The sequence below is a fragment of the Labrus mixtus genome, chromosome 15 (genome assembly GCF_963584025.1).
Source record: "Labrus mixtus chromosome 15, fLabMix1.1, whole genome shotgun sequence".
In the NCBI taxonomy this organism is placed as follows: Eukaryota; Metazoa; Chordata; class Actinopteri; order Labriformes; family Labridae; genus Labrus; species Labrus mixtus.
The window spans coordinates 14,802,872-14,816,084 of record NC_083626.1 but is presented as its reverse complement, the minus strand read 5'-3'; the positions used below and the strand labels follow the sequence as shown (position 1 = coordinate 14,816,084).

General features: G+C 39.9%; 1 protein-coding gene across 3 annotated transcripts; it reads right to left on the bottom strand.

Annotated features, from left to right (window-relative positions):
• Positions 1 to 5,961: 5,961 nt before the first annotated feature.
• On the bottom strand, positions 5,962 to 13,137 carry ikzf4 (IKAROS family zinc finger 4). Of its 3 annotated transcripts, none has more exons than XM_061058691.1 (8): positions 12,960 to 13,137; positions 11,316 to 11,370; positions 11,110 to 11,217; positions 10,666 to 10,998; positions 10,410 to 10,577; positions 9,660 to 9,812; positions 9,025 to 9,150; positions 5,962 to 8,756 (listed from the first exon to the last, which is right to left on the bottom strand). In XM_061058691.1, the coding sequence occupies exons 2-8, from the start codon at positions 11,353 to 11,355 to the stop codon at positions 7,945 to 7,947; spliced, it is 1,740 nt and encodes a 579-aa protein (XP_060914674.1). In that variant the 5' UTR covers positions 11,356 to 11,370; positions 12,960 to 13,137; the 3' UTR covers positions 5,962 to 7,944. The 3 variants fall into 3 exon arrangements, with proteins under 3 accessions (XP_060914674.1, XP_060914672.1, XP_060914673.1); XM_061058689.1 differs by lacking the exon at positions 12,960 to 13,137 and adding an exon at positions 11,504 to 12,901; XM_061058690.1 differs by lacking the exon at positions 12,960 to 13,137 and adding an exon at positions 11,504 to 12,901 and having other exon boundaries at positions 9,660 to 9,797.
• Positions 13,138 to 13,213: the final 76 nt, after the last annotated feature.

The following is a 13,213-nucleotide window of genomic DNA, read 5'->3' as shown; positions in this document are numbered from 1 at the left end:
TAGCTCTTCACACCAAGTGAAATGTAGTGTATCTGCATTGCAAAACAAGATGCTTCTGATTGTTTTCTTATCAGTTGGCCCACTTTGACACAGTCTGGACCACAACATACCATCTCTGAGACCATAGAATGCACTGAGAAATGTCTCAAGGCATGGATCCATTAACTTTAATGTAGTAATACTGTTGGAGACAAAGGGAGAAATGCTCAGTTTATGGTTTTAATTACAAGCTGTGTTTTACAGCGACAGTGGGCGAGGGCTCAGCACTGACACAGCAGCGGAGGAATGTTTATTTGCTGCAGTTTAGGAGCTGAGTGGCTTGCAGAAACTATGACACATTCCTCTGTCACTGGCTCTCCTGCTCGCAGGCACACTAATGCATTCATTCACTGGCGCCCCATGTGCTGGTTCACAGCTCCACAGACATACACACAACTATTCCCTTCTACGCGCATGTACTAAATGTGGCACCTCTGGCATCTGTAAGCATGCTGAAAACGTACGTTCATTCATGGCGACTTAGTGTGACAGGACATACTAGGCCTAATACTTTTCCTGTTTGTCACAGTGTGTGTGTATAAGTTGTACAGTGCTTGGAGGGTGTAATATTTAAGCCTTCAGCATGATGGTGATCCCTGTCCACAAAGTGCGAAAAGTGCATTTGAGTGTGCTGATTTATTTTGTGTGTATGCTCATGTGCATATGTGGGTGGTTGCCTGCACACATGCACACCTCTTCATCTTTCCTGTTGCAAGTCCTATCCATTATCCCCAGCATCTGGCAGCCAAAGCCTGTAAAGAAGACATTTCTCTTGGCAACTGTTTTTTAAAGGCAGTGACACAGGGGACAGCCAACCACAGGAGCCACACATCTTCCAATCTACATGCATACTGGAAGAAAAAAAAAAGAGGTGCATAACAATACCACCCTAATCCATCTATCCCTCTCAAAACACACTAAATGTGTTTCTCCATGTATGACTTACACACCACATATGCATGATACAGCTTCCACCCTCCCTTGTCTCTCAGCAATATACTCACCCTAGCTTTGCGGGCTAATCGCTTCCAGAGCCAAATGTGTCCCAAAAACTTTGCCAGCAACCATTCAGTACATTTTGAACCCCCAAAAGTTCCTTCTGGCCCCTAAATGATTATTATGTGGGTGTAATACACTGCAGGGTAGGAGCGCCAAGTGCTGAGATTCCATGTGCAATTGTGTATAATCTAGGGGCATTACATGATGCTTGCTCTAAGTATGAGCTGTAATATGAGCAGTTGCTAGATATCTAGTAAAAAAAAAAAAAAAAGAAAAAAGAAAGAAAAGAATAGCTTTGTAAATGTCATCATTTGGACTGCTGCAACTACAATCAAATTCTAATGTAGCCAATAAAGCCTCACATGTTAGGGTAACCCAGAAGAGACTAAAAGAGACAACTTTCTCTCTGAGTGCACCTGAACATGTCCTTGGTTGACACTCAACTGTTGGGAAATAAACACATTCTTTGTATAATTGAAATGGCACAGAAACTGCATTAATTAATATCATGTGCGGTGTAGCCTTTTCAGGGTACAGCTGAACACCAAGCTTATCATCTTTGTTTTGCTAGGCTGTTAGTCATGATAACTCTGACATCTGGATCCTCTAAAAGACAAATGGGTGTGTAAGCTGGATAGAGTAATTGTTCTGATTATGGTGGGCTACCAGCTACACATTTGACTAGCAGCCAGAAAGTCTGTTTGAAAATCTTGAGAGATTCAGACAAGTTTGTTTAAATACCTCCTGATTTACTATTTGGGGGGGGGGGGAAAATGCATGAACACGGCGACACATCATACTGGAAAAGGGGCAGATGTGATTCAGATGATCAGTGCACTGTTTTGTGCTCCCATCAGCCCAGAATGTGTCCATGAATGTGTTCGAGTGCTCACCTGACTTTGTACCCCAGGGTTTAGGGTTTACTTAAGGAGGCCTCCTTTCTCTGTAGCACTGTTATGTTACCCTGGAGAAGAATAAGTATAGGAGATAGGCTATGTTAGGATGTGATACTACGTACAAACACACTACAGGCAGCCCTGCACCTCCCTGATTTAAAAATAATAATTCAATAATGATAATTAAAAAATAAACATTTGCTTCATTGGCTAACATTTCCCGAGTAACAGCCATGTCCAAATTAACTTTCATGTGGGCTTTGTCGAAACGTGAGGCCTCAACTATACAAATTGAAGGTATTAGTCATATATTTGAATCGGTTACTTTCTAGTCCTAGGTCATCGCTGATGTTGCATAGGGCTTCCTTAAGTCAACACTGAGGAGATAACTAACCACATCACTTATCAAATCAATTCAACAAGAGGTAGTAGCAGTGCTGAGTTGTAAATTGTAAACGACTGCCATCTAGTGGTAAACTGTACGAACTACACGCTAAAAAATAACTATTCAAACCAAACAAACTTTTGTATTTATTGTACACGCAGAAAAACAACCCAGGTTAGGTTAGCTCTGGGCTTACATTCGTGACGGAACAGTGTTAACTTCATGACCAAGAGGTAGAAAATGAATTTAAAAAAATGTAAGCAGCAATTATTCAGCAATTCAGAGACGATGTAAACTTTCAACTGGGGTAAAACAGGCACCTTAATACCAGTAACATCTTTTTTTTTACTTGTATGGAAATGCACCGGTTGTTCTAACGTAAGCAGGTATGCTATTCACCTTGAAGTGGTTTGGAACGAAACCCAGCTTTTCCAGTTAGAAAGCACTGGCAAGTTGATTGAGTAGATCTGAATCCCCACCGCACCGTGGATGTATTTTAGGAGTGTTCCATCTCGGAACTAGACTCTCTGAGCTGGGAATGACGTCACACCCGAGTTAACCGCGTTCCAACATGAAGGCCTCCAGTAGTAGTCCACCTTTGTTTTATCAGCTAACACCAGGTGATGAAAACACACTATGCGATAGTTTGCGCGCAAAAATAACATGTCCACGGATATAATTGCGCCATACTATCAGTGCAATTGATTTACTTAGCCTACACATGGAGGACCAAGTTGCTATTAAACACAGCTTAAAGGTTACTGGTGATGCACTGTAATGCACGTAGCAGGTGCATGAACGTTCCTGTTGACTGCAACTTGGAAGTTCCGACTTCCGAGATCAAATGGTTTTGTGACTTGGGAGGAGGAGGATGTGGTGTAGGTGGAGAAGGACGTAAAAAAAAAAAAAAAAAACAGGTAGGAGGAACCTTAAAAAGGTTTGAGTAAATTTAGCTGGTCTGGTTTCATGCTCGACTATGTGCATCTGTGTTTACTTTCTGGTTTTATTGGACGTTGGTGACAAGATAGCCTATAGACTACTAGGCCTATAGGATCTTTAAAAAAAACTACACAACAGAATCGATGAGCCACCTGTCTACCCTGAGTTTAAATAATGACCTATGATCTTTCATCTATTAACTAACACAAAAAAATATCATCGGTAGGCCTATAATTTAACTGAAAAGAAAGCAGTATACAAAAAAAACCTAAATTCTAACTGACTCATGACCAAACAGGGTTTACTTCGTGTAGGCTACCAACCAGGTATCAACAGCTAGATCACGTGACCAGTCTTTTGGATATAGGCTACTTTAAATAATTAACCTTTATGTGCCTTTAACTTTGTGTTTGATTATATTCTTAATAAAAGTAGAAAGATTAATTTCCAAAACCCAGATGCATTATTCAAATAGGCTATTATTGACCTCACTTATTTATTATCAAACATTTTCATTATTAGTGCACAGATGAGAAAATCAGTCTTAAGAAGCATGACCTCTGATAGCTTCCTGTTGTTTCTCAAGTCGAGCTGATCATCAAATTACTGCACTGACAGCCAGACAAAAAGAAGAAGCAGTGCATTGGGTGTGGTGTCAATGTGGTGGGTTGTGATGAGTTATATGAAGGCTGCAGAATTATGAAAGTAAGTATTACGAATCCCCCATTTTACTACTCTTTTTAGGTATACAAAGCTTCCTTGCATTAAACATTTATTATGTGTTATCAAAGTAATAAGAATTATTTGATCATATCAAAAGGAATTTAGCTTTTCTACCAATGTTGGCTTGTGCAAAATAACCAAAACATTGTTCTCTTGCATGCCTTATGTGTGGGCTGGCAAAAAACAAGAAATGTTGAATTCAGAGGCACAACAAAAAATAATAAAAAGTTTGAATGAGTAAATTCATCAGTTCATGCCACATTATATTCTGAAGTGCAAATATCTGTCAACAGGGCCTAAATCAGCCGATACAGATGTTAAACATGCCAAGGTGCATCCTAACTATTTAGTCAATAATTCCATTGTCGTTGTTTGTGCTTTTGAATATTCAGTCACTGTCAGGTTTGTTTATGTATGTTTTTGAGTGGAATCTGGAATTTGTGTGGGAGAAGAATAAAACAGATGTACCACTGCAAAAGGGGAATGAAAGGTCAAACATACCTAAAGCAGACACACCAGCAGTCTGTCAGACAGGACAAAAGGTCACGTTTAAAGAAGGCTAAGTTTCATTTTAGTGCTTTTCATCATTGTTTTTTTTTCATTTCTCATGTTTTACACAGGTTTCTCACTGTTGCCTGTATCACTGAAGTCTTAACATTTCATCATAGCATGTGTCATTCTACATATACTTTATATTGTTATACAATGTATATTTTCTATTTTAAACAAGGCTTACAATATATATAGAAACTGTGAGAATTAAGCAGATATAAGTTGTTTAAATTAAACATCTATATAAAGGTTAATAGGTATTGTTCCTTTCATCTTTGTCTCCACTCAGACAGTTATTATAACTTACTAATTTGTGATTATTAAAGTAGTTTTTATTTCGCCTTTCAAACCCTTATTTCCTGAACTTAGCCACTATCTGTTATTTTTTACATCACATATTTACATTACAGTTTTTACAATGTTGTGTACTTTTTATTCTTTTAAACGAAGCAATCCAGGTGGATGGAAGTTCCTGAGGTTCAATCATTTATTTGAAACAGAAAACTACACTTTAAAATGTTAAGTGGCAAGATCGAAAAATTTAACAATTACATTTTTAAATGCATCTATTGTTTATCAGAGCTGTGATGGATTATAGAATTCCCTGGCACACCAATAAATTGTTATTTTGATCCATATGTTAAACTAACATATTATCGTTGCAGCTTAAATTGAACTGTGAATTATAATCATTTTCTTGAAGTGTTGTAATGACAGGGTTTCTTGTCTCCAGAGTTCATACAAACGGGCATGAATGTACTACAATAAAAGCGGTTATTAGTACGAATTTTCATGAATTCATTCATCTTGGTAATTGTGTGGATAAACCATTTAAATCTGTCAACCATAGGGTAATTCTTCTTTTAAGGTCTGTGTAGCTGTAATACATATGTGTTAGACATTTATAGCAGCAGATTTATATTTGAATAGGAGCTAAGTGTTGAGCTAAGAAATGTGATTTACTGAGGTTGAAGAACTGTATATGTCTGACATTTACAAGATAATGTAATGTCTTCTTTCAAGCCTATTAGAAGTATAAATAGAAAATAATTTGACAGGGTTACCTGCTAACAGAATATAAGCTAGAGTGTTGACATGAAAAGTTGGTCAGCCACGTGTGATCTGAAATGTTGTCTGACCTCGGCCAAATAAATTCAGATTATAGGCAGCTACCCAGATCTTAAATTTGAATTTCTTTACTAACTATTCTGCAGTTTTTTTTTCACAGCAGTAGTAAGCAGTAACGTCCCTCCTTTAATGTGGAATTGAATTTTTTTTATTTTTGGAAATAAATAGTTAAATATCTATATATAAGTGCCCAGGCTACTTGAGTTTTCTATTTTCACACAAGAGAAACTCATGAAACTCACGGGCACTCTTTATGTTTTTTGAGTGAAAAAGAAGCATATTCAAAGGAGAGAACAACACTTTTACAATAAACGTAACTTTATTGACAGTAAAAAGTTTTGAGAATATCGAGGGGCACGCATTGATAACTGCAAGAACATCTTGGAAAGCAACATGACTTTTTTGAAATACAGTAATGAGGCAGTTTAACATCTTTAACTTTGAGGTAAAGTGTTTTGTCATGTTACGTCATTCACAAAATATCATTGAAACATTGAAAAGTCCACGCAAGGAGACAAAAACCCATGCCTCATTTCCACTTGTTGAAATTACTTCACATTTCAAAAAAATAATTCACAATTCAGGGAAAAGCAGAAAACGACGAGCACACATGCTATATTCCATTCACACACACACACACACACACACACACACACACACACACACACACACACACACACACACACACACACACACACATCTTTACTTATCAAACCAAGTGCATTTTTTAAATAGCTTTGCTCGAAACAGTTCAAGTATATTTTTTGCCTGCAATGAAAGGAACTGAATTTAAAGTGTGAAGCAGCAAACCCACAATAACAAGTAAGAATACTGAGTTTGGTCTCATTCACGTTCTCAATATTAACATGGTCAGATAACTCAACGTACTGTAGCAATAAGGTTTTTGGGTGCTATAAAGAAGCAGGAGGTAACATTTCATGGACTCGAGGAATATGCTGGAAAAGATTTGGAATATAGCTGATTAAATACACCAAAGGCTGAAACAAACAACACTAAATAGATAATCACAAGGGATAATTGAACCGATCTAAACTGAGTCATTTTTAAATCATTATTTTTGTTAGTTCACTTACATTATGCTGATTTTTTCTTTTTTAATCTCAGCTTTGTCTGCTGAGTGCAAAATCACAAATAAATACACAAAAAAATATATTTTAGTCAAACACTGAAGCACTTTTGAGTGAAGACTGCAGGACCAGTGCAATGTTGTGTTCAACAGAAGGCCGGCTCCGTTAACATCACACTGGTGTTGCAAATCAAAAGATGAACTACTGTGAGTTTTTGTGCGATTTATCAGTGCAGTAGAACAATTACAGAAAAAGAAAAGTAAAGCCATTAAGTGCTTATGCAAAGGTGTTCATGTAAAAGCAGAGAACCTAAAAAGTGAAATCCCGAATAGGTAAAGCACCCAGGGCAAATAAGCTGAGCTCTTTCTGTACACTAAATAGCTCATGGTCTGTTCTGCACCAGTTCTCTAAGGCTCGCTTTAAAAATCCAAAACTTTCAACCTTAACCAATTCAGGTGAATATTTTGTGTAATATTAAGTGTCTTCCCTTCCAAATGTTGTCAAGTCCTCTCTCACTGTGCAGCTGCAAATATTTTATCTTCACACACGGCTCCACCAGGCTGTAAACAATGTTTCCCTACAACAGTGTGCTACTGTAGGAGTTAAGGCAATCCATTTCTGTGCTCGTCTGTGACAAAAGCTCCTCCTGAACCCAGAGGCACAAATCTCTCAGTGCATATTAATCTTACCTGACTGACACACCACACAAAATACCCTTTTCAATCGCAAAAAAAAACCAAAGCTCTCAGTGCATACCATATCATTCTTCACATGTGCAGCCGATGCTTTTCTCAACTGCCTGTGCCATATGACTTCTCACAAGTGCTAACTATATCACTTAGCAAAAGATGGCTAGTTAAGATTTTGAAGCACCAGTCTCCCTCCAGTTTTTTTTTTTTTTTATTTAAAGTTAAGAGGAAATCCCCAAAGAAGGCACTTTTGAAGCAAAACAAGTCGTTTTGCTGGATGATTAGATAAGGGAGTGCAATTGATCATAGAATGTAATTTGTCTCATCTTAATTTGAAATGTTGCAGTGAAAAGGTCATCTGCTTTAGTTGAATACATATTCTTAAAATAAATCACTTGTACTTACAATGTGGATTCAAAGCTACTGATCTGGTGCAGAACAAACATGAACCGGAGCAGCAGTCAACCCTCCCCACCTCCACCAGCCCTGATCTCAGACCCTTCTCCTCAGCCCACCTGATGCTCCCCACGGCTGATGTGTGATGAGAACTCGTAGCGGTCCTGGCTGCGGTGGCCGCAGATGTTGCACTCAAACGGTTGGCGAAAGCCGTGGCAGCCCATGTGGATGGTGAACATGACGTGGTCCAGGAAGAGGATGCGACAGTAATGGCAGTGGAAGGAGCGCACAGGCCGGCCGTCCCTGTCTAACACCTGCACGGTCTCCCTGGAAGAGAGGTGGGACCCAGAGCCCCTCTTTCCCATGGTGGTGGGCACAGGACGCGCTCTCTCCCAATCAGGATCCAAGTCTTTGGCCTTGCTGGGGCTTGAGTTGGGATGGCTGCGGGGCAGTGCTGGGGTTTGGTAGTGGAGGTGGTGGTTGTTGGAGGTACTTGTCGGGGCAGTTGCCCTTGTGCTCTGCTCTTCTGCTGTGCTCTCTGTGTCTGTAGAGTCAGGGCAGCCGTTGGGAGAGGTGGTATGGCTGTGGGCTGAGGGTTGATTGCCGCGCCCTTCACCAGCAACTTCAAAAGGCATCACCGCTGCTGGCCCACCTCCACCATGGGCTCGGGAGCCGTGAAGAGCCACGTTGCTGTTGATAGAGCCCATGACTGTGCGATACTCAGACAGGAAAGCGGGATGGAGGTGTGACAGTGCAGGCGGGTCACTGGTCTCCCCTTTAACTCTGCTGCCTTGGAGATGTGAGCCAGCCAGCTCTGAGGGGTCTCCAGCAGACTGAGAGCTCATGAGGTCGCCTTCCTTCTCAGAGCCAGACGACAACTCATAAGGTGCTTCAGGTAGGTCAAGGTTCATTTGCTTTTCACCTATTAAAAGAATATATCACATATAAATAATAATAATGAAAAATAATTTGACTTTATCTGTTAAACCAATCCATTTTCATGGAGCATTTGTCTCCAAATATAACTTCATATTTTGTTGACTTTCAGTATTAGATCACATGTTTGACAAAGGTTTGATGATTAAATGAAAATAATTTGAAAAAGAAAATATTTGAAATAGAGTTGTGAAATATATGTATATGCACACCTTGTACCAATAACATGACTTGTCTTATTAAATTAAACTCACCCAAAAACTTCTGTGGTGTTGACCTCTTGCGTTTGGTGATGCTAGCAGCCAGTCGGTCCACAAACTGGATTTTGTCATTGGAAGGCTTGAGGACAGGTTTAGCTTCCATTTTCACTGACTCTTCACCTGCAAACAGACATCACCTTGACTTGCACATTATGTGTTCAAATATGTTAAATTGCTTTATTTAGTTTATTATTAAAGCTCCTGTGAGTAACATTTGGTTAATGCCACTTTTGGCATCCTCTGTGGACAAAGTGTACGTCTTATCTCTTCACTGATCTCTTCCAGTAAGTAGGACTTGAGACAAAAAAAAATCTAATTTCTCTTTGTTTTAAAGTGCAACTCACAATGAACCTTTAAAATATTTTTTTTAAAAAGGCTGTTTCGGCAGCGTTCTGATTATCTCCTCCTCGGACACCTACCCCCGGCAGCTTCTTTAGTCATTAAAAATAACTGTATACAAATGATCAATATTCTTTCTAATAGTCTGGTTTACTTTTGTTGCTCATATAGAGGCATAAGTATTAACTCCAGTCTGTTTCATAACCAGCTAAAAACTCTTTACGGGAGCTTTAAATATCAAGCAGGAACTTGATATTGTTTATAAAAGGTAATGTTTGTGTGATGGTTACCGTGTGCTATCAGTGTGTTGTTTGCTGCCTTGTGGTCCAGACTGTTTAGATAACTGTGGCAGCGCTCCAGATGCTCCTCCAGTGTGCTCTGTTGTTTGTAGCTACGACTGCAGAAGGTGCACTTGAAAGGTTTTCCCACTGTAGGAGAAGACACTGGAATTAAGAGAAAAACATTTCAATGATTTCTTCTGAGACAGACAAATCGACACAAAATCTCACCCTATATGAAGGGTCCTGTTGATGGAATAGAAAGGTGATGGTCATTTAAACATATGTGGGAGAAAAAAAACGCCTTACCTTAGGTGTGAGATAATGGACTTCCCCATTGATGGGAAATTACTGTTCTACAGTAAATTGTTCAACAGAAAAACGTATAACTCTTCACCGCATCGTTTCATCTTCTTAATTCGTCAGAGCGACTGACGTCAAATTCGCAGAAATCAGAATTGGTAAGACTCTTTTCTTGCAGACATCTACCAAAGACCTTTACTGTGTCTGTATGCGAACACCTGTGTGTTCAAAATTTAAAAACACCAACAGGATTTCCTGTTTTCACTAACCTTTGAATTTTGTCATGTGCTTTACTGTACAATGTGGTGATGCAGACCTTTTTTTTCTGAGCTTCACAGAAGCCACAAATGAACCCTTCTTATCCCCACATTTACCCCGGACCATTGTTTGCATATACTGTATATTTATTCAGCATCACCATAAGGAATAGTATTTCATTGTATTTTTTCCCTAATTTACCTGCATGTGTGCGGAGATGTCCAGCCAGGGCATCCCTCCGGCGACAAGCGTAGTTGCAAACTGGACATTTGAAAGGCTTCTCTCCTGAATGCAGCTTGATGTGGCGCAGTAAATTCCCCTTTTGAGTGAAGGAGGCTCCGCACTGGTTACACTGGAACGGCCTCTCGCCTGGATGGATAGAGGATCATAAGAAATATTGCCTTTAGTTATTGACTTTAAATAAGACTTTTTTTCTGTGCAGTGTTCTTGTTCTCACCTGTGTGGCTTCGCTTGTGCACCATGAGAACATTGGGACCAATGCAGATCATTCCGCACACCTCACACTGGAGCTTCCCGTTGGGCAGCCGGATGGGTCCAGGTGGGATCCACCCGGATTTTACACAACACTGTCCTGCAGGGTCTGGACTGACAATCTCATTGTAGACGCTCGCTCCGTCCCCTTCAGCCGCAGCGTACTCTGTGCCCCCTTCTTCCATGGGGTCCCCACTGTCATCCCTCCCGCTCTCGTCCCCCACAGCCTCTCTGTTTTCTGCCTGAGGAGCACCTGGTGACTCATCATCGCCACACAGCTCAACCTTGATGGAGTTTGCTGTATAGTGGGAGGATGTAGATAAATATATTTACTCTTGATGTTTAATTTAATAAAATAAATCCTATACAGACTGTGTAGCCACAGTGAAACAATCGAATGAAAACTGACCACTAAGAGAGCGGTGTGGTGAGGACTGCTGACTGTTTGGTGATCTCGCTGAAGGGCCCTGCAATCCGCCATAAAAGTCCTGTTCTGTTGACGACTCTCCTTCATTACCTGAAGCACAAATATGCCCACATTATTAAAGTAAACATGTGAGTCTGGTAACTCATACATAAATGTACAGTTGTTTTCCTTTTAGATATTTAACTGACCTTGTGCAAATGGGCATCCATTGCAGTCGTCAGCATTCATTCTGTCACCAGATGCCTATAAAATGATTTGAAATCTTCAATATTATCCCTTCACGATCATCAGAAAAGTCAAATTATCTTAATAATCAAACATACAAATTGCAAGTACACATTTAATACTTTAACTTTTAAATTAACCGTTTACTCACCATGTGTTTGTTGGTACAAGACTCAGGCTAGACTAACACCTTTACGCTTCAGCTCCGACTGACTTCCAGTGAGTTCAGAATCATTCATCTAGTAAACTTCTGCTCTGCTTTTTTTTTATTATTTAGTTTCTTCTGCTCTTCTTCACACATATGGAAAGTTAAAGGAGGAGCTAAAACTACCAGAGAGAACAGAATTACTGGAACTCTTTTTTCTGAAAGGAAATCTAGTGCAATACCCCCACAAATGCTCGCTCTACAGCGGAAAATCTGAGATAACCTCAACTAAGTTTATTACTAAGATGTTTTTTTTTTCTTTTTTGAGTTCAGCTTAAAGCTCATAGCCTATACCACTTGTCTACAGGGGGAGCCAAAATTACACATCGGAAAGTTCCTCACCTTAAAGTCAAACTTGATAAATCTCTGTATTATTTTAGCTGCAAAGAAAGCATTAGAAGAGAAAGTAGATTTTTTTGAAAGATTAAGTGTAGGCATATGGTAGGCTATAGGGTAACGAGTAGCCTATATATCTTGTCACTTGTCTTTTGTTGGTTGTATTATTTTTAATGATCATATTTATCTGATATATTTGATTATATTATAGTTTATAATATTGTATTATTATGTTTTCTTATTTTGTCCAGCCCCTCTCTTAAATACATAAAGCTAATAGACAAATAATGAATATTGTTTAAAAATTCGACATGGGTTACCTGAGGTTACCTCCACATAAAATGACACAGGTTCTGCCTCACAGCATTTGAAGATACAGCATAATGTTGATTTTCTGTGACCAGAGTTCAAGCATAGGGCTCTTTTTTGATTTCAAGATTAGAGAAAAAAAAGACAGATAAGAGAAATATTCAGCTGTACATTGCTGCCCCTTTAGCTCTCTAATGGATGACAACAATGGACAGCGGAGACTGGAGAGGGGGGGGGGGAGGGGGATAGAGGGAGGGGGGCGGAGACGACACCTCGCAGGGAAAATTAATATCCTGGCATTAGGGAGCAACAGGCGCTGCTGCAGACGGGAGACGCGCCAGTCAAACCAGGGCACGGCGATTAAAAACGCACACCAGACATTTTCTTCGCGATATGGCCAACGTGCAGTAAAACACACATCGTTATATTTCATAAAACTCTCCAGATTGTCTCGCTATTTATAAGTGGGCTTCTAGCTGCTCGGGGAAATGAGCTTTCATATAAGCCCCAAACAGCACACAGACGGTCCAGACGGCGGCTAGACATAACGGCAATTTGTTGCAGGAGTTGCCACTGTCCACATTATCCGCATGAACGCTGCTGTCACCCAACATCGAGCACGTCAAAGGGCCTGAGCTGTACAATGTTTCTCATGAGCCGTTGCTATGGCACCCGACCACACGACAAATGGCATTCACCCGACCAACTACTCAAAAACATGCTGTACTTTCAAATTTAAAGAAATGGATGGTCTTACCAAGCGTTGCGGAGAAGTCCACGAGCCTCTTCCCTATCTGGCGACCGACTGGTGTTTTCTTTTTTAATTGTCTGGATAGCTGTTTGTTTTCCCAGGCGACGACAGCATCTCCGGGATTTTTTTTTTTTTTTTTTTTTTTTTTTTACCTGGGAATCCCAAACAACTTCCGGGCCCATGCTGGGACACAGACCGAATAATTGTACAACAGAGCTCCAGATTCAGTGATTGTCGAATGCATCGATGCATGTCAGCTG